Consider the following 22,741-nt stretch of genomic DNA (forward strand, 5'->3'; position numbering starts at 1 on the left):
TCACCATTATTAGTACTGAATGTTTGTCTTAGATGTATGAAGATTTCGAAGTGCCAACTTGGAATTGATGTTGCGACGTCGAACGCTGGATCGAGTTATTATCCGAAGTGCAAGAAAGTCATGACGTCAGAATAACTCTAGGGGGAAAATTCTGGGGTGGGGAAATTCTAAAAGCTAAGCATGCTGGAACATGGTTCGATCTTTCCCAGCTGCGAGAGCAATAGAGTCGCCGCTAGGCAACAGATTATGCGAAGTCAGGAAAAGGTAACAAGAGATGTATTGTTGCTGAGAGTCAGTTCCTTGGAAAAGGAGCAGGGTTAGCCATTGTGCATTGTCATATGGCAATCCTGTCATTGTGTCAATTTTCATCGTTCGGCCGGAACTGTCCAAGGTTACTGGATGTATGGGAACGCTGAATCGCAGCCTTCGGAGTTCGCTGGAATTAACTAACGCTGGTAAAACGGAATGGAGGAAATTAACATGCAAGAAATGTGAGTCGCCGGTATGGGACGAAGCTTCACTGGAAATCTGGAGGTGAAAAGGAAAAAAGGAAGGGGGGGGGGGGGGTAAATTCTTGATTTGCAGCTCGAATTCATCGCGGCGCTCTGGGCAGAAAGAAATAGTGGATGCGCAACATCCATGCGCCAAAGATCCAAGCGCGTGTCGTCACGTAACAAACGTGACTACACATTTGTGAATGTATCTTGTTCGAGTTCTATGCAACTTGATCATAACAATGATTCCGTATGAAATGAAATCGTTATCTGGGTCATTCAGTCCTATGCTAATCTTGTATTTCAAACTTTTCTTTTACAGGCTTGGAGCACGAGAAACGAGAACACAATAAAATAATCGTATTAAGAAAACATATGGCAAAGATCGCTATTATTAATACCTTATGCAAAGTACATACGGATACTGAAACGCTGCGAAAAATATTTCCGAAAATGATGACACCTGAACTGACGGGAAATTAAGATATAATATTATATTTACTAACAAACTATGCAAAGTGAAAAAAGTTGCAATCCTTTTTGGACCACTTAGTGCGCTGAATTCTCTTTAATTAGGTGTGATATGAGCTCTATATTGACATATTTAAAAGGATATCGTAGCTATGTGTTTCCTATTCTTTTATATTAATGCAAATTACAACTATTCTCTTTGGAACTAAATATATGTAGGGTGGGTGGGCAAAAAAGGGAAAAAAATATAATGCCTTAATTATGTGAATATAGTTCAGCCATTACTAGTTTTATATCACACGAAGGGTCAAGAAAACATTTTGTTCACGGGTCTCTATTAAAATATGCTTTGCATATTTATATATACGTAACATTTAGTAAAGTCTTTATTCAGACTGGACATTATCGCCATTCTTCCGATAGCAGAAGGTACTTTCACCAGTTATTTGGGATCCCTGGGCAACTGGAGAAAATGGTATTCACTGAGCGCATTTACATATTATTTCGTATTTTTCACCATTTGTTCAATATGTGGAGCTACTTGATAAATCTCACTGTATAAATGCGCATTTCATAAACTTCTAACGTCGCCCTGTGAACGTCACACTCTTCCGCCTAACTAGTGTGCATAATTGGCAAATAAATTGACTAAAGTACATCCATGTGTTTAATAACCAATAAATATTCACATATAAAATTAATACTTTTCGTAAAATCGCCCAAATAGCTGTTGCCTGTTATTCGTGTTCTTGTGATGGACAGAGATGATGTTACAAAACCTCTGTGACTGCTAAAACGCGTTCTCATGTGTTAGTGGTTGCTCAATTTCCTACGTATTCTCCGCTTGTTTAGGGTCTGACTGAATGTAAACACGGTGAGGTCTTAAGCCGGAAGGCGTACAAGATTCTGCTTTATTAATTCTAAATATAGGTACAAATTCGCAAAACTTTAACATTATTTAATGAAAATTGATAATCAATTTTATCGTAATTTAAACAATCTGTAACTTCTATCTGTGATTTAGTGAGTAAGTGGTGATTAACGTCGTGATTAGGGAAGCACAAATCTGTTAATTAACGCTAAGGAACGTTGATATGGATGAATGCCGTAACTCGAAATATAAATATCATAATTGGGCTTCAAGTTTGAACAATATATATAATATAAATACACATGAAATTTAAGGTATTAAAATTTGTCATGAGCTATAAAATGAATGCGTAGGAGGAATATTCAACTGTCCATCAAAGCAATAGCTCAGAGAGGGTAAAAAATATAACATCAACAAAAAAAATCTCACTAACATGTGAGAAACATCCACGCCGTGCTCTCTTAATTGTGTCCAGTTAAATCATTATAAGTTGGCTTTGCCTAACTTTTGGGTGCTTGAAACAGAAATATATATATAATATGTGTACGTACTGTTTCATATCACAAGCCTATTCACTGGCTTAAAACATCTTACACTCTGCCCTAGCAGACTGCTTTATTTATCTATATATGCGCTTTATTCATCATTATTCATTTCTCGGCCTATTTATGCATATCACTAAAGCACCTTGTATTTCTAAACCAGAATCCACTAATTAATCGAGCGGTTTATACTCTGAACTAATGGTAGCGTCACTCTAACTACGTACGACCGGCGTACAGTAGCGGACATAATTGCTGCTTCATTGCCAGAAGTATAATAAGCGTTTCATTTCTTCACATGTCAACATATAGTTAGATAAAAATAATTTAGTCCTTAATTAAGGTAACGTAAGGCAAAACGACTGACTCGTGAATTCCTCGACTATCTCCTGAAGCTAAGCATCCTTCTTTGAGGAGCTAGGAGCATTGTGTCATTACGAATATAAATGAGTCGACCGCGGAACCTTGTTCGTTCCCAAAACTACATTTATTTAAAATTAATATCCTCTTGGCAATAATCTGAACAGTTTATAGCTCATGCATTTTTGATCATCGACAAGTTACGGTCAGTTTTGAACGAAAATAAAATTTTAACTTTAAAGAACTTTAATTAATAAACAACAAAAACAAATCGACTCAGCATACTCGCCGCTGGACTCAGTGAATACATAGTACAAATTAGTCGGAGTCAAGACTAAGTTATTTTCCTCCTTAGCGATAATCTCACTATTCACTTTTAGTTAAGGATATAATTAATTAAAAGACATGAAAGGTAAAACTGAAACATGATCTGAGCAAAATTATCGGGAACATAAAATGTAAGAAAATCGTTCACATAATTTCTGTAGCTTACTGCAGTTATATCACTCATCACATAAATCACGTACAAAAGTAATGTAAAAAAATTCATTCTAAATTTTGCGTCAAAGGATCATCAAATTTGAATTTGCACTTTTCAAAAGTAGATTAAATCCTGGAAATGATGAAAAGTTTCCAGATGGGAGATCTGTCATAGTCAGGGTACCGGGTTCGCGAGCGAACCACAGCGCTACCAGGAGCGAAGCGATAGGGAAACGTCCAAGGACGTCCCTGGGCCGGCCGCATTTTTGGCAAAATGGGCCTCCCTAAAGTCCGACAACAAACCTTCCGCGAAGCGGAATGACGGACGCTCCCGATACCATAGTGCCAGCCCGACGCGGACAACCGCGACGAAGCTAGGGCGCAGGGCTGTACCCAGATCGCCCGCAGCTATGGAAGAAAACATTCTATTTTATTTTCCTCCGCATTGTATTGCGCGTGACTGCAGCGGAGATTAGCCTATCAGGGTGGGAAGTGACTCAAATTTCAACATCTTACATAATTAACATTCGTATCGTTGCTGCCAATTTCTATATAAGACTTTCACGTTCACCAATGTAAATTTAGATAGCTCCAATACATGCAATTTGAAATAACACTAGTTATCGTTGATAGTGCACTAATTACTGTAATTTGGAAGAAAGGGTGAATCTCCTGTTGTTAAAGGGGTTCGCTGTTGACTGTTATTTCACACATTTTCATCACACTCTTGGGTTGGCAAAGAAATGCCAGTTGCATTTATTGCAAGATGAAATAAATGAAGGCTGATACCACCATTACGTGGAAAATTAACGGTCTATTCTCATCGCATTTCCGGAAAGGAAATGGATGAGAGGCCCAATTCGCACCTCTACCACGTACTGTGACACACTTTTACTGAGTGTGTGAACCTTGAAAGGTTCGGGGATCAAACCTGGAGCCTTTTAGATTAAAGTAATTATTCTATTGGGGGTTAGCGGTAGCTCGTAAGCTCTCGCTTGGCTGCATCTGCTAACTGCAGGAGGTACCTGAATAAACTTAAATTTACAGAACCCTTTATAAAATGGCAACTCTCATGATTTGGGTTACTATGACCTTAAGTCTGCATTGGCAAAGGATGGCATTATAAAAGTATATTACCTGTCTCTCTTTAGAAGCGTGGACCGAAGAGTTTCTAAAGTAACTGTCACTCGCTTGCTGAAGTTCGCCTCTTAAATTCTCACTCAGCTTCGCTGCACTCCACTTCCAAACAAGTTTCTGAAAGTCTGCATCCAGCCTCAATCTCCTTCAAAATCCAACTCACTCTCCTCTCTCCAAAACTCAAAAACTCCCTTTTTTTACTCCCGAACCACTCTCCTCTTCTCTCCAAAACCCAAGACCAACTCCCTGTCTCTCCCTAGCGCCAGATCCAACTTCCATTCCTCCTCATCAAAACTCCTCCCCTTTTTCTCTGTCATCAATTTTCCTTTGCAAATATTGGCGAATGCTTTTCGCTGAGCTGGTGCTGAAGTTAACACTTTCCTATACTTCCTGTCAGGCTGCTTAGCTAAACGTAACTCGAAAATGAAAATGAGGGATACGTAACGGTATTTACGATGCTGTTTTCCTCCAAGCTTCCAACGCTGTGATTTAGTACTGATAAGGCACACATTCTTCTTTGTGTTTAGACCTGGTGATCCAGCTGAAGTAGTGGCGGGGGGGGGGGGGCAAGGAGAGAGGGGATTGGATGAGGTTTGGCAGTGTCAGCTTTCTGTCGCCTCTATGTTAGAAATGCAATGAAGCTTGACGATAGCCAGAGGCCAGAAGCATGAGTCTAAAGCGTGCGTCTATCCAGAAGTATAGACAAAACAAACGATTGCAAAGGCTCCCTTCCCTCCTCTGTTAGGACTAACAAAGGCATCACCATAAACAGTTCGTATCATATAACAGCTCATCGATTTCCCTAAGGCACAATCATTTCCTTCCGGACATATTTCCACAAAGAGCCGAGTCAACAGGGAAGAAAGATTCACAGTAGCTACACAAGATGCAAGTGTGAACAAAAAAAAGCAAAAGTTCGGGTTTTCTCCCCAAAGTAGCTGGAGAAGAGGGGGCAAAGTCCACATTTTTATGATTTTTTCATTGAAATAGCATATTGGTTACGTGCGTGTTACTCACTAACAATAAACAAAATACGTTAAAGTATTCAAATTGGTCTACTTACGCAAGTGAGTATGTATTCTTATGCGAACGACGTTTCGGAAGCTTTACTGCTTCCTTCCTCACGTTGTCGTTTTCGGCTCGGAATATCAAGCCATGTCAGAGAAGTGTCATGTAAGGATACTGGGTGAAAGGTTTGGGTTAAAAACACTTCATAGTGCTTGACCTATACAGAATTAAAACCACATTTGCTAAAAACCCTTTAAAACTCACAATAAAACATGTTAAAACCACCGCTACGGTAAACTGGAGTGGCCGTTGAGAGCCCCAACTCCCGTCAAGGTGAAGCGTGCGGGCAGATGGCACCGCGTAGCGGAGTGGTACTTCCCCTACCACGAGAGATCCCTCCCCCTTCTTTTTCCTCCCCTCGTCACCAATCCAAGGAGAATTCCCGTTCCACCTCGGCTGCTTTCCTTACTTCCGATGTGACATGGAAGCCTATCGAGGCCCTTTTATTATTCAAATTGTCCCACTTTTTAAAAAAACTAATCCATACGTCATCTAAATTGCCCTCGTCCCGGTTCAGTTTATTTCTGTGTCCCTCGCATATGAATGTCGTTTCGTATACGTTCCTATCCAATTTACTATTACTTCTTTTGACAACCTCTCTTTTTATTATTCTATGCCCACTGTTTATTATATGCTCTGCAAGCCCCGTTTTCGGGTCCCTTTCTTTAATGTTCTTATCGTGTTCGCCCCATCTAATATGCATGTTCCGGCCGGTTTGTCCAATATATTCCATCCCACAATTGCATTCAATCCTATATACCCCTTTTTGTTCATCCGGGTTATCTCGAATTTTTACCCCCCTCTTATAATCCGTGAAATGTTTTTCAATGTTTCTAGGTGCTCTCGTCCCGCATTTCACACCATACTTTTTCACTGTTTTTTCAATTTTCTCCGTGAGCCCTTTACAGTACGGTATCCCAACATAATTAACTTTACTATCCGACCCTCCCTCCTCATCTTCCTCCTTTTCCAACCTGCTATCCGAATCGGGATTCCCCTTCGAAATATTCTTCCTTGCTCTCCTAGCTAACACGTTCATTTCATATTCGGAAAATCCGTTCTTCATTCCTACCTCTATTATCCATGATATTTCCTTTTCTTTTTCTACGGCATTATTGCATAACCTCTCAGCCCTTATGAAAAAATTTAAATAAACATTCGATTTGACCCTACTTGAATGCTCCGATGCCTTATTAATATAAAGATTGCCTGCCAGGGGTTTATGGAACACCCCTGTCCTTATCCCCTTTTCAGTTTTGGTAATCTTTAGGTCCAGGAAGTTAATTTTACCTTCTACCGAATTCTCCCTAGTGAAGCTTATTCTGTCTTTTTGTTTTCCTAACTCCGCAAAAACATTGTTAAGATCTTTTTCTTTTCCAACTACAAGGATATCGTCCACATACCTACAATAATATTTTATGCTTAATCCCACCCTTTCCATAACAGCTTTTTCTAAGTAATGCAAGAAAATGTTTGCCGCAAAACCCGATATCGGGTTGCCCATCGCTAACCCTTCTTTCTGTTGAAAAATCTTATCGTTTACGTGGAAATAATTGTACCCAGTTACAAGAAAAAACCACCTAACATATTCCCAAGCTACCAATATATCCACGCCATGGTCTAATAGCCATCTTTGAAGGCAGTCACCGGCTTTCTCTCTCGGTACACTAGGGTACAAATTTGTTACATCAAAGCTGCTAATTTGGTCATCCCTCCCGATTGAGGTAATCAAAGGAGGTAAAAAAGTCAATTGAAAATTTAGAAATCGGGAGGGATGACCAAATTAGCAGCTTTGATGTAACAAATTTGTACCCTAGTGTACCGAGAGAGAAAGCCGGTGACTGCCTTCAAAGATGGCTATTAGACCATGGCGTGGATATATTGGTAGCTTGGGAATATGTTAGGTGGTTTTTTCTTGTAACTGGGTACAATTATTTCCACGTAAACGATAAGATTTTTCAACAGAAAGAAGGGTTAGCGATGGGCAACCCGATATCGGGTTTTGCGGCAAACATTTTCTTGCATTACTTAGAAAAAGCTGTTATGGAAAGGGTGGGATTAAGCATAAAATATTATTGTAGGTATGTGGACGATATCCTTGTAGTTGGAAAAGAAAAAGATCTTAACAATGTTTTTGCGGAGTTAGGAAAACAAAAAGACAGAATAAGCTTCACTAGGGAGAATTCGGTAGAAGGTAAAATTAACTTCCTGGACCTAAAGATTACCAAAACTGAAAAGGGGATAAGGACAGGGGTGTTCCATAAACCCCTGGCAGGCAATCTTTATATTAATAAGGCATCGGAGCATTCAAGTAGGGTCAAATCGAATGTTTATTTAAATTTTTTCATAAGGGCTGAGAGGTTATGCAATAATGCCGTAGAAAAAGAAAAGGAAATATCATGGATAATAGAGGTAGGAATGAAGAACGGATTTTCCGAATATGAAATGAACGTGTTAGCTAGGAGAGCAAGGAAGAATATTTCGAAGGGGAATCCCGATTCGGATAGCAGGTTGGAAAAGGAGGAAGATGAGGAGGGAGGGTCGGATAGTAAAGTTAATTATGTTGGGATACCGTACTGTAAAGGGCTCACGGAGAAAATTGAAAAAACAGTGAAAAAGTATGGTGTGAAATGCGGGACGAGAGCACCTAGAAACATTGAAAAACATTTCACGGATTATAAGAGGGGGGTAAAAATTCGAGATAACCCGGATGAACAAAAAGGGGTATATAGGATTGAATGCAATTGTGGGATGGAATATATTGGACAAACCGGCCGGAACATGCTATTAGATGGGGCGAACACGATAAGAACATTAAAGAAAGGGACCCGAAAACGGGGCTTGCAGAGCATATAATAAACAGTGGGCATAGAATAATAAAAAGAGAGGTTGTCAAAAGAAGTAATAGTAAATTGGATAGGAACGTATACGAAACGACATTCATATGCGAGGGACACAGAAATAAACTGAACCGGGACGAGGGCAATTTAGATGACGTATGGATTAGTTTTTTTAAAAAGTGGGACAATTTGAATAATAAAAGGGCCTCGATAGGCTTCCATGTCACATCGGAAGTAAGGAAAGCAGCCGAGGTGGAACGGGAATTCTCCTTGGATTGGTGACGAGGGGAGGAAAAAGAAGGGGGAGGGATCTCTCGTGGTAGGGGAAGTACCACTCCGCTACGCGGTGCCATCTGCCCGCACGCTTCACCTTGACGGGAGTTGGGGCTCTCAACGGCCACTCCAGTTTACCGTAGCGGTGGTTTTAACATGTTTTATTGTGAGTTTTAAAGGGTTTTTAGCAAATGTGGTTTTAATTCTGTATAGGTCAAGCACTATGAAGTGTTTTTAACCCAAATCTTTCACCCAGTATCCTTACATGACACTTCTCTGACATGGCTTGATATTCCGAGCCGAAAACGACAACGTGAGGAAGGAAGCAGTAAAGCTTCCAAAACGTCGTTCGCATAAGAATACATACTCACTTGCGTAAGTAGACCAATTTGAATACTTTAACGTATTTTGTTTATTTTCATTGAAATTCGGGGGATGCAGCCCCTGCCCGTAACCCCCCCCCCCCCCATGATTGGGGCATCCAAATTTTACATGGTTGCATGCACTGATGTTCTGCCTGCAAAAGAAAAGTTATCCGAAGTATATTGGTCCCATAGTGTCAGTTATAACAATTTTATGAATAATATGCAAATTGGCTAAGATTCGCTAGAGTTTTACGTTTTGCCTTATTATTCAAATTGTATTGCACCCACGAACATGAATCAAGTTTCATTCTGTTGCGGAAGGTCCATTCTTTGAAAAAAAAAAAAAAAAAGCAAAAGTTCCAGTTTTCTCCGCAAAGTAGCTGAAGAAGAGGGAGCAAACTCCACATTTTTGTTTTTTTCATTGAAATTCGGAGGATTCAGCCCCCGCCCGTAACCCCGCCGTGGTTGGGGCATCCAAATTTTACATGGTTGCATGCACCGATGTATTACCTGCAAAACAAAAGTTATCCGAAGTAGATTGGTCCCATAGTGCCAGAGTTATTACGATTTTTCTCCATTATGTATACGAATTCAAATTTCCCGCTCAAAGCCTCGGCGACACTGGGCTTACTTTCGTCAGACTGCGCGGCGTACTAAGGGTTAAACTCCTTGAAAGCCTGAAGAAGGCCTTGGTGGAAACAGGAACGAAACATCGTATTTGAGAAAGAACCACTTGCAAACACTTAGATTGTATTTTTCTTATGGTTGTATCCTCATTTTCTAGTAGTGTTGACTTCATTCTCACACACTAGTTACAAACAGGATTCATGTTCATTTCTTCTTTGTTTTTCAATCCCTTTTTTTTTAACTATGAAATATATATTAGGTTTTAGTGATGTCCTTGACAATGTGCTTAAAAAACTGCACAACGTTAGGTTCTAATGTGTTATTGTATATAAAACTTTACAAGTATTATTGTATGTTTTTTATCCTGATTTTAACTGGCATGTGTATAAAAATGTATTTGGTCTAGGAATTAATTTGTGCGCCTGGACAAGAGATGGCGTAACGAGCATATCGTCCCACAGTTCCGTGTAGCCACACATGCGTTGAAAACTTTTGTCAGCGCGCATCGTTCGTAGTATAGGGCAGTTGATTGACGCGTCAACAACAGCATTTTGTAGTCAACTGAACATGGCGCAGTTCGTGCCAGATAAAGTGTTTTTGCGGGGTGTTCTGCTTCATTACTTTAACATGCAGAAAAGTGCTACCGAAAGTCATCGTATTTTGGTGGAAGTGTATGGTGACCATGCGCTAGCTGAGCGAACGTGTCAGAAGTGGTTTGCATGGTTTAGAAGTGGTGATTTCGGCCTGGAAGACCAAGAGCGACGTGGACAGCCAAAAAAATTTGAAGACGAAGAATTGAGAGCATTGCTCGATCAGGATTCGTGTCAAACGCAGGAAGAACTTGCAGAAGCATTAGGCGTTGATCAAACAACAGTTTCCAAACGCCTCAAAGCCATGGGAATGATTCAAAAGATGTCACATTGGGTTCCACATGAATTGAAAGACAGAGACGTTGAAAGACGAAAAACCATTTGCGAATTGCTGCTTCAAAGACAGAAAAGAAAGGGGTTTTTGCATCGCATTGTTACTGGCGATGAAAAGTGGATCCATTACGAGAACCCGAAACAAAAAAAGGCCTGGGTGAAGCCAGGTGAACGAGGTCCATCACAACCGAAAGGAGATATTCACTGTGCAAAGGTTATGCTGTGCATATGGTGGGATATGAAAGGTGTGGTGTACTATGAGCTGCTGCAACCGAGTGAAACTATTAATGGAGAACGTTATCAACGACAATTAATGCGTTTGAAGCAAGCTCTGGCCAGGAAACTACCAGAATGGGAGAACAGACATGATAAACTTATTTTCCAACATGATAACGCTCGACCACATGTCGCAAAACCGGTCAAAACCTATTTAGAAAATGTCGGATGGGAAGTTTTACCCCACCTGCCGTATTCACCAGACGTTGCTCCTTCGGACTACTACTTGTTCGATTGTATGAATAACGATTTGATTGGACAGCGGTTTACTTCTTCAGAAGATATCGAAAAATGGGTCTCTGACTGGATCGCTTCAAAGGATGAGGACTTCTTTCGCCACGGAATCCATAACTTGCCTGACAGATGGGTGAAAGTGGTGGCTCGCGATGGACAATATTTTTCTTAAGGTATTTATGTATTTTGTGTTTGAACTACAACTTCAATGTGTGCGTAACAACCGCACGAATTAATTCCTAGACCAAATATTATCATTTTAAAAATTACACAATAATTTTGTGAGACTGTTTATGTTATATAAAAATAATACTACTAATTGTAGTTGCCTTTTCTGACAAAATGAAAATTTTGCACTTAGCTTGGTGTCAACTTGGCAATGTTATCACTAATTTAGACTACGGTTATTACAAGAATAAAACCACAGTTTTTCATTGTAACGTTTCAGGAGAACACACGTTCCCTTCATCAGACATTTATTTTTAGTTTGTAATAACCGTAGTCTACAAGAGAAATAATTCTACAATGCAAGCAATGCCACATAGAAAAAAAATTGGCAATGTTGTTATTAGTTACCATTTTTACAAAATACTATTTTTTTATCAGTTTAAAATTATTTATGCTTTACTAGATAAACATACCTGTTTAACCAGATGAGTTAGCCTTTCACTCCACAAGCGAATTGTAAGAACATGGAATGATTTTGTACCAAGTATTAATATTTGATTTCCAAAGCTCACCACAGAATTGTAACATGCTCGCTCTCCTGCTAATGCCTATGGGAGAAAATTGAGAATATAACTTCATCATGTGGATACAAAAAAATCATAGTCAGTTATGAGACACTAAAATAAACAGCATAAAAGAAAAAAACATGAAATAACATTTAAAATACAGTGTATTCAGTTTACAAGAAATATTTCAGCTCTTGTGTTTGTGTATGATGGCTGAGCAAATTATGATTGTAAATATGCATAACAAAAACTGTGATCCACTTTCTGAAACTAAAGGTGCTACTTTCTTAGCATTGTCCTTATAGCAGTGCACTTGTAGCAGTGGTCCAGAAGATTGCAGAAGCCCGAGAATTATTTTGGTTGCATGTGTACCTACCCTGAAAAGCATGCTACATCATCAGTATTGCCAAACCATTCCCCACCCAGATACCCCATTTGGGGACCAAAGAGAGGACAGTCAGTTATTTCAAGGTCTGGACTGTATGGAGGATGTTCAAGGGATGACAGTAAAAAATAAATTCAAATCTACAAATTCCAGTAGGTATTTATTAGATGAATACAGTTGGACTCAAGTGAAAGGATACTTCATACACAACTTCTCAACATAGTTCCTCCCCGGTTCAGGCTTTTATCCCAGCACTACACGAGGTTCATGATGCTTGTCTCATAGAACTCAGGGTCCTGTTGAGGAGACCAACCCTTACGTCTTCGCCTGGTGAGTTTTGAGTGGCATGTGCTCCATGATCCAGCATACTTCCTGGACCTTGCACCTAGCGATTACCATCTCTTCGCTCCTTTGAAGAAGCATCTCAGAGGATGCCAGTTTCAGAGGATGTTGTCAAGCATGAAGCAAGTGTATGGCTCCGACAAGAGGGCCCCCGAGTTCTATGGGAGAAGCATCATGAACCTTGTGTAGCGCTGGGATAAAGGCATGAATCGAGGAGGGACTATGTTGAGAAGTAGTGTATGAAGTGTCCTTTCATCTGTACTCATCTAATAAATAACTGCAGTAAAACCCCAATTTTACATTCCCCATTATACATTCAATCTTCATGGTCCCAACATAGCAAAATGTTATAAAATTTCCCACATTTTAAGTTCTTTCAGCTTGGTCCCCAGAAAAACGTAAAATCGAGGTTCCGCTGTACTGGAATTTGCACGCTTTGCATTATTTTTTTCCCGATCATCCCTAGAAGTTTAGTTTGGTCTCTTGATGGAAGTCATGTTACAAGCAGCCACATATGGACAGGTGTTACCCTGGAAATGACAATGCTGCTTGCACCCTTTTCCTCCTGTTTCTGATGCCTGTTTACTGGACCTTCAAGGAACGTCCAGCAATATACACTGTTTATAGTGCGAAAATCTGTAAGGAAATCCACTTGAGGTATGATTTCAGAATCCCAGAGAAAAGTGACCATAATCTTCCAAGCTGACATCGAAGTTGTTGTTGTTGTTTTTTTCCTGGAAATCATGTTCATTCTCCACCAGTTCCCAGCCGTTGTTAAACTCAATGCATGACTGTGAAATCTTTCAACCTGGAACAGATTTTTCACTGTTTTCAACCTTCTTTCAACAGGAATCTGACTATAATGTGCTGTTCCATACTAATGTGCACCTTCGTGTTACTCATTTTTCTCACTACTGACTAACTGTGTAGCAGTAACAGAAAAATGGGTAGGTTACGTAGGTCAGTTTTTCTATGAAAAATTTCAAATCTTTTCTTTCATCTAGACATTCATTGAAAAATGTAGCCAGATGTTGGCCACACCTGATCCTGACTTCTGACATGACCAATGTTGCCAATACGCCTCGTAATTTTGAAAAAAAACATATTTTTTATGAATATGCCATAATTAACCTCATAAAATCATATGTAATATGTAAAAAGTGTAAAAAGATTATCGTTCATTTATCAGCTCGATAAATACCCACACAGACCATCGACACACATCAAAAACTATTGCAAATGACTCCACAGCTGCCTTCTATTCATGTTTGATTTTACTTCATACAAAAACTTTTTTACACCCAAGTAACTTTTTCCACACACTGAACGTCCATGTAGAGCATTATTTTCTTGTTTAATGTTTCAAAAATATACACATAGACAAAGTTAATACCCAGTGTAAGTTTCATGTCTCTATCACTTTTTGTACAAAAGTTACATACATTCAAAATCTCGGTTACATAAACTTCTCGGACACCCTGTAGATCCCCAAAAAATATCAATGCTTGTAAATTGTAACAATTAAAAGTTGTTTAAAATATATACAGTGCAACTGTGATATTACGTTCCACGATTTTACATTTTCCCGCATTATACATTCAATCTTGATGGTTGCAACATAGCGAAATGTTTTAAGGTTTTCTTCTGTTTTACATTTTCCCACATTTTAAGATTTTTCAGCTTGGTCCACTGAGAAATGTAAAATCGAGGTTCGACTGTATTAATATTAGTAGATGAGTAATCAATTGAAATTATAAGCATCAATTTATCATAGTTTGGATTCAAAGTATTCAAGAATTACATCAGAATATTAAAATATCTGTTATGTAACAACAAAATGTAGTTTTTACACAATATTGGTGCAAAATCAATGAACACTTTCAATTTTGCATAATTTCGAGAATACTTACACTCCATGAAAATGTACATTGGCATCAGTACCAGCTCAACCCTGGAACAAAACACTCTACAATAGATTACTCATAACACAGTTCTCTCCCATGTATACATACCATAGCTTTACTAACATTGCCTCCTGTGGCAAGCCCTTTGAAGTGACTAGTTCCGTAAACAAGTTTCACATCTGACAGATCTACAACTTCTAATTCCTCTTGGGTTCGCACATCTATGAGATGAAGCTGCTCTATTGTATCTATGACTGCTAAAGTTCGAGAATTTAACCACTGGAAGTTCAGTAAGAGATATGATACGGTCATTTTCTGCAGAGGTATAAAACGTATTTTGTTCCTTTGATCCAAAGAAACCTGTGAAATAAAAACAGTCATGACTTAATTATAGCAACATTTAAATTACATGTTAATTCTTATCTATATTTGTTATTAACCCAATGTTAAAAACTGTAAATTATCCAAAGTTAAATATTCTATATTTAGATTCATAGTTAGAATTCACTTCTTACATAAATATATTTAATTTCATGTATTATTAATTATGTTTTTATAAGAAGTTATGTATTCTACTTCTATTAACACTTATGCAAAATTAAGGATCAAATCAATTAATCTGTACATATACCAATTATTCGATGACAATGGCACATTAATAATAATAATAATAATAATAATACATGGCGCGACAGTCCTGGAAGGCCCTTGGCCTATCTCCCAACTGCCAGCCTCCCTCAAAAATCCTACCTAGAGGTGTGGAGTTGTTCAACCTTGATGGGGTGACATGGGGTCAGCATGTCGAACCCCCAGCCATTATAGGAGATTTTCGAGACCGGATTACGCTACTCACTCATAGCTCCTTAAATTCCTCACGATGGTGGGTTGCCACCAACCCTATACACAGGCCGAAAATTCCCAGAGACTGACCCCATGATCGAACCCATGCCGTCCTGCAGCCGCCGTCCAAAGCAAGGTGGACAATGGCACACTATCATATTGAAAAAAATATTGGTAACTTTACTTAAAATTTACAGAAAATTGCTCCCACAGTATTCAAATTCATCATTATTATTATTGATTTAAATTTTTTGGGTGTATTGGCAGATGCGGCCATTTTGTACCCTTCAATGTATATGGGGAAATATCCCTTTATCTAAACTTCTTACTTAAAAGTTTAAAACATGAGGTGTAAGAAGCCCCTTGAGAAAGGGTAAAAGTAGAAGGTTATGAAGGGCCCTGCACAAAACAAACGCAACACATTAAAAAAATAAGAATCAACTAAAACATCCTCACAGGCAGTGGAAAAGGTTAACTATCTTCGTAAAAAGCTAAAAACATTTGTTAAAACACTGTCGTCATCTCCCAACAGGGATGACAAACAGTTGGGAAGATGAAAAGTCTGCCTGAGGAAAGCAAAGTCAGCACATTCAAGAAGAATATACCGAACGAACACTGTATCGGTCAGGTCAAGTAGCCATGGGTGAGACAGCTGTGTCCAATACTAGTGTCCTAGTCAACATGTAATCATAGTAGTACATTATAAATAATTTATACAAGCAATATGCACAGTCAGGAGAAAAAGTCTGTTGATCAAGACTTGTTGAAGAGAACTCTCTATTCTAAAAACAACCTGGTATCATATTGCTCCTTGATATTTACCATTATGTGGCTTGTCTGCCAAAACGTGAAAGTAAATTATGTGCATTTTACAGTGGGTAAAGGATCCTATACCAGCGACAATTTTCTAATGACTGCACATGCAAGTAAAAATTATGCATGTAAATGTATACATGAAATGCTTACCTGAAAAAAGAACATTGTCGATTCCCTACCAAAAGCTAAAACAGGGTCCACAACTCTCGATGAATCTGCAACTTGTATAATGACAAACTGCCATGTTAACAGAGGAAGTGTGGTTGGATTGGCCTGAAGAGCATGCGTGAATAACACCCTCATCCTTGGGCGAATAGTTACTACAATAACCTGCAATAACAAAAATCATTAAAAATCAATACGCTTTGAAAAACATCATTACTAGAGGGAACTGTAATCACACACATGATTCTAATCACTAGCCCTTAGCACTTTGACTGCCAGGCCAAATATTGCATTTTCTTGTGTGGGTCGTCAGAGTTATTTTGATGGTGTGCACGGCCTGTATGATACATTTATTAGGTGCTTTCAAAACAATCACTCACACATCTGTGAGAAAAATCAGAAATCAAGACTGCACAGCTTTTCGAGGAGGCCAGGGAAACTCATACACACATTTGTTTACGCAGCAGCTGAGTTAGTATAAGAACTATATACGTGGACTGGAATCAATCTGAATACACATGGCCTGAGACAGGAGACACCAGTGTATCAATTGGATAAACATGGAAGTTAAAAGTGTCAGTCGTCTCATTGACTGGGCACACTGAATGAGTAGACTCATGATCACAATGATGCTCCAATGTTTGAGTCCTGATGTGGGCATGGCCCTTTCATCAATTTCATATCATTGTTTCTTCGTTGTTACAATTAGCGAAAGGTAGCAGAAAAGCAACACTCAATGGTTGGGATGTGATGAAGCTGATTATCGACGTATGAATATTGGCAGAAATTAGCATATCAGAATTGGTATCAGCATCAGCAAAAACCCAATATTTAAACCACTACTAGATAATACTAACATAACATAGCCTTTTACCTTCTAATAAATTTTATATTTTAATTTTGTAAATTGAATTGTAAATTTTATTGAAAATTAGATTAATGGATCTTCATCACTGTGGAGTTTTTGTCATGAAATTATTGCAAAATCTCATTCAGAGGATCACCCTACCTCTAAATCAGAAATTGAACAGTGCATTGCTGAACTGACTATTCCACGTGACAGGATTCGCTGTTGCATTGGAAACTCAAAAATGAGATCCAAACCTGAAGCAAGTGGCGAGAAAATACTTGGGCATACCTGCTGCATCAGTATTCAGTGAATGTTTTTTCAGTGTTGGACTGATTTGCAATAAAAGAAGAAGTAGGTTACTTCCAGAAGTGCTTCAAAAACTCGTATTTCTGAAGTTGAATCTGCCAGCATTAAATTTACAATATTAAGAACAAGAATTAATTTTTCATTTCAAAGAACCGTTTGTGTACTAATGTTAAATCTCTGAGAATATATATGTATGTGCGTGTCATAAGTCATGGCAACTATTTTTCTTCTCGTGAACAGGCGACAACACGAAAAATTTAAGATATACGTTTGAAAGTGTATGGAATGTACTTTCGAAATAAGCCACCATATGAAATCTGGATGCAGGAGACTCTCGTAGGGAAGAGGCAGAACACATGACATTGGACAATAGTGTTTTATTTTGGCAGTTGACACACTGCCTGGTATGAAGACCCACCTCGCCACTGTTTGATAGGGCATGACATGCACACCCAGTGTTTCCCGTAGCTCTGTATGGCATTCCCGTGCATTTCTGTCATGGAGAACTGCTATTTTAACGTACGAATATTGCTCCTACTTCATGACCTCCAACGCTGTTACTCACCAACTGAATTTGGATGCGTGTTTACTACCCCACTGTTGTTTACATATACCATCTGGTGGCTTCTTTCAACAGTACATTCCACACACTTTCAAATGTATATCTTAGATTTTCGAGAAAAAAAATAGTTTCTTATAACTCATATATATTGATGCAGAGGTGCAGAGAGGGGAGCGACACACAATACCTCCCAGCTGCAAGCGCAATCAGCATTTATAAACGTTCAACAACCTGGTCCTTCCCCTGTTTAACCCTGCAAGCTACTTTTACATTCTTGTATTTTACATTTTTGCACATCATACATTCAATTCTCATAGTCCCAACATAGCAAAATTTATGAAATTTTCACTGATTTTACATTTTCTTGCATTTTAAGCTTTGTCACTTTGGTCTCCTGAAAAATGTAAAATCGAGGTGCCACTGTATTGACCATTAATGATTGAAAGTTTCAACATTTCTCCTATTATCAATTGTATATTTAGCATTGTATGATATCTGTGTATACCACTGCATATCACATTATCTCAAAAGAAGAAATATCCTGATGCCTAAAATAGCTACCAATTCAAATGTAATTTTCACGATTAAATACAAACTACTTACCTTTGACAGAGTAGCCATAGCAACCATAACAACATCATGCAAGGGGTGAGAATGGAAGTGGTGTAGCAGTAACGGTTCCAGTGTGCATACTTCTCCCCTGCTTCCAGAAAACAAACACCTCGAGTCACACCCTCGTACTCCCATTGTACGTTTGAAATTCAATTCAAAGACGGAACCTCCACTGTCACTGCACAAAGCTAAAGTGGGGGAATCTGTAAACTGTATGAGAGAAAGATTTACTTTCAGAAAGTTATGTGATAGGCTATACAATTTTATTTTTTTTAAATAAATCTGGAACAGTTTTTTTTTATTCCATGCAACATAAGACTTTTCATACTTATCAACTCAACTGGATTACCTGAAACAGTTGGAATTCTTGTAAATTAATATGTGACAGAGAAACCAATAAAGTATATGAAAAAAAATTACTTCTATTACTTATTCGTAAAAATGTTGGCGCAAGGCCTAACTTTGTCATGTAGAAGAAGATACAAATATAAACATTGAAAAATTTGATTTTATGTTTACGAGAAACCTGTGATAACAACAAGAAACAGAGCCAGAAACGAATCAAGAATAAAGATGGACACGGAAGAGTTGAGGGTAGTGGAGAGCTTCAAATATCTAGGAAGCATAATTGAGAGAAGTGGAAGAATAGATGAGGAGGTAAAGTTCTGAAGGCAAATGGGTGGTGAATTATATCAAAGCGTTTGAAGATTAATATGGAACAGGGATGTACCTTTGAAATGCAAGAAGGTAATATACAACACATATCCCTTTGAAATGCAAGAAGGTAATATACAACACATACTATGTACCAATAATTACATACAGAGCAGAGACTTGGACAATGACAGAGAAAGAGACAAAAGAAAGATGCAGGCAGTGGAGATGAAATTTTTAAGGAGTATATTGGGGAAGAATAGAAGGGATAGAATAAGGGATGAGGAGATCAGACAGACAGTGGATGTGGTGAAGCTTCAGGACAGAATAGATCAGGCACAGATGAGATTGTTCGGACACAGGAAGAGGATGGATGCAGAAAGACTACCAGTAAGAGCTTACAATGCACAAGGAGTGGGAATAAGGCAAAGGGGGAGACCAAGATGTCGGTGGAAACAGCAGATAGTAGAGAGTGTTAGGAGAAGAGAACAAGATTGGAATACCATGGAAAGAGGGGAGTGGTGGAAGACCAGGAAAAATTTAGAGGCCTGACTTCTATGCTGACCCAGCCAAAGGCAGGAAACGGCAAAGGATGATGATGATAGAGACGGGCCAATATGAGATACTAACAGATACCAAGAAAGTATAGGGAGACAACCAATATTTCATCGAAACCATATTAAATAGAAAATGTTCCATGAAGAAAATAAATGGTTTATTCAGGTCCTTATGTATGCAACAGGTGACTGCAATCGGCTTAGCCTTTGAAAAGATAAGGCGTATTTACACATTTACTTTACTCAACCAGGATACCAGGATAATAACAAAAAGTAATAACAAAATGATAGGATTTTTGCATTATATTACATGTTGTTATTTATAGATGTTTGTCAAAAAATACAGGTAATACTACTGACATACCTACATTATTCGATATTTGCATGCTATCAATCAAACTTGTCCCTCCTCTAATATATATATATATGGGGTATATTTTGCTTATTTTATATTGCATTTTAACAAGTCTTGAGAATTAGTACAATGAATATGAATAATTTGTTGATGAAATAGGTGAAAAATATAAGACTTATTTTATTTGTCTATTTCATCAACGAAATATTCATATTGATAATTTATTACATATTATCAGGTCAAATCTAAGACATCAATATTTACAGGAACTTGCACTAAATACTACACCACATAAAGTGGCACAGGTTGGCATCATCCTATCATAGAGGAAAATAATCTAGTAAGTACCTTAACATGAAGAACAGCAGTCCCAGGAGGATGGGCATCAGTCATTGTCCTCAATAGCTTTCCATTTGTGAGATCATACATTAATATGTGACCTTTTGCAAATCCAACAAGAATTCTGCTGCAGTCATAGTTAAAGCAGAGACTGGATACAGACCCATACTCCTCGCCAAGGGCAGTCGTACCTAAGCACCAGTTCAATGTCTGAGAGGCATCGAAAACCAACACCAAACCATGTGAAGTACCCACTGCTATCATGGTCGTCACAGCCATAGCTGATGGTTGGCCAGCATTGACTCTTTCCTAAAATAAAATAGCGAGAGATTACAGATAGTTTTTATAGTATGTAAACCTATCATAAATACCAGGTGTTTCGTAACTAATTGAGGGGTTACAAAAAATTATTACAATTAAAGTATTGAACTTACGTTAATGAAACCAGTCCAGAACGAACGAGGAACTCAGTCTTTTTGTACACTTACAAATGTTCAATTTGTGCACGACAGGTGACCCGGTACACATCGACACGATAATCTATTTCTTGCTACAATCGCATCAACATGGGCCTGTCGATAGTGTCTATCGCTGCGATGATAGGCTCCCTTAGGTCTGTGGTATCACGTGGCATCGGTGAGACGAATACCCTGTCTTTGAAGGAACTCACAGAAAGGAGTCACACGGTGTAAGGTCCTGTGATCTTGGGGACAACCATATTGTACAAGACACTGTGAGTGTTGTTCATGATTTGAGTGTCACCTAGCGGCAGGGATGTGAACTCTTAGCTTAAGAAAACTTATACGCACAAACTGTTTGCGTTCCTCGATCGTTCAGGACTGGTTTCATTAACGTAAGTTCAATAGTTTACTTGCAATAATTTTTTGTAACCCCTCAAATATTTATGAAACACCTGGTATAATAATAACCCGTGGCACATCAGCACGTGAGGGCCAGGGCCTAACTACCGACTGCCGGCCTCACTCCCAACTGCTAAGGTAGATCATTAAACCAGTTATGGGGTGACGTGTGGCCATCACAACTGTTGTAGGTTTCCATGTCCATGTTAGCTACTCATTCGTAGCTCCCCAATTTCCTCATGATGGTGGGTGGCCACTGGTCCCATACACAGGCCAAGATCTCCGGAGAAAACTTGCTACGCTTCCCCAAGGAGACTTGAACCTGTACATGTCCAGTAGCTGGAGCCCAAAGCATGATGCCTTAGACTGCATGGTCATGGTGCAGGACACAACTATGACAAATTATGAAACTAAACATAGTTAGTACCATTTATGAAATGCCTTTGCCCCTTCAGGACTCCTTTAAATATATTCCTGTGAGGATGGATTGCATTTTGTGATAACATCCACCAAATACGGATTTCAAAATTGTGTGCGTGGAGTAGTATGGAGTGGTAAGTAAATGTACACTCCTGTTCAGATAAAGTGGTAAGTAAATATTCACTCCTGTTCAGATAAAGTGGCACATACTTCCATTGTCAAACCTTATAATTGATTGAATTGGTGTTTTAAGTCCACTTTATGCACAGTAAGGCTAATCGAGACTGGACCTACAGTTTAAAGTGGGATCCGAACACTATGTGCCACCACCGGGTATCGAACCTGGGACCCCTTGATTACAAGGCAACGACGCTACCATGTCCAACCTTATAAAATGTGCCACTTTATTTTAACAGGAGTGTACAATGGAGGGAACATATTTAGTGAATATCCGACTGTAGTGAGGAAATTCTACATGTTGTTTGGTAGTTTTCTATAACTGTAGTAGTAGTGTGGTTAGTAACTGTGAGTGTTACTTTGCTGGTTATTGGTTTCACGAGTAGAACTCAGGGCATGAACTCTGGCAGGGGTTATTCCTTGTTTTGTAGTCAAATGACATTCTGCCAATAAATGTATGGATCATAGTTCAAATATTATTTGTTGATCCAGGATTTTCATACTCAGGCTTTAAGGAACAATGGAGGTAACCCCTATGTCGGATACTCAAAATATGAAGGCTGAAAAAAGGGACAAATGATTAAATATCTTACCAGGGAGAAGTATCCGTTTCGAACCAGAACTAAGGCCTGAGAGTTGAAGGAGTCATTCACGAACCCATAACCATTAAAACACACCACAATAGCATCAGGAAATAATGCCTCTCTCACAGAATACAAGTGAAAATTTCTGTTCTGTACTAAAAATATATGTTAACACATATGAAAGCATCACATATGAAAACTTTCTCAATTTTCCAGGAGTAATTCCAACAAGATTTATTATTATTATTATTATTGGACAACCAGTGTGGTTCTTTGATGCAAGAGACATTTTTTAAGTCATCAGTGAAATCCAGTGGC

General features: G+C 38.6%; 1 protein-coding gene across 1 annotated transcript in view; it reads right to left on the minus strand.

Moving 5' to 3' along the window:
* Vps8 (vacuolar protein sorting 8) overlaps positions 1–22,741 on the minus strand; it is a 401,212-nt gene that overhangs the window by 364,548 nt on the left and 13,923 nt on the right. Inside the window, exons 4-8 of the mRNA XM_083113236.1 lie at positions 20,392–20,691; positions 18,469–18,687; positions 16,133–16,312; positions 14,435–14,686; positions 11,603–11,737 (exon numbers count right to left, since the gene is read on the minus strand). Coding sequence (XP_082969362.1) covers positions 11,603–11,737; positions 14,435–14,686; positions 16,133–16,312; positions 18,469–18,687; positions 20,392–20,691 — 1,086 coding nt within the window. The remainder of the gene's footprint in view (positions 1–11,602; positions 11,738–14,434; positions 14,687–16,132; positions 16,313–18,468; positions 18,688–20,391; positions 20,692–22,741) is intronic.

This window comes from Lepisma saccharinum, chromosome 27 (genome assembly GCF_977018435.1).
Source record: "Lepisma saccharinum chromosome 27, izLepSacc3.1, whole genome shotgun sequence".
In the NCBI taxonomy this organism is placed as follows: Eukaryota; Metazoa; Arthropoda; class Insecta; order Zygentoma; family Lepismatidae; genus Lepisma; species Lepisma saccharinum.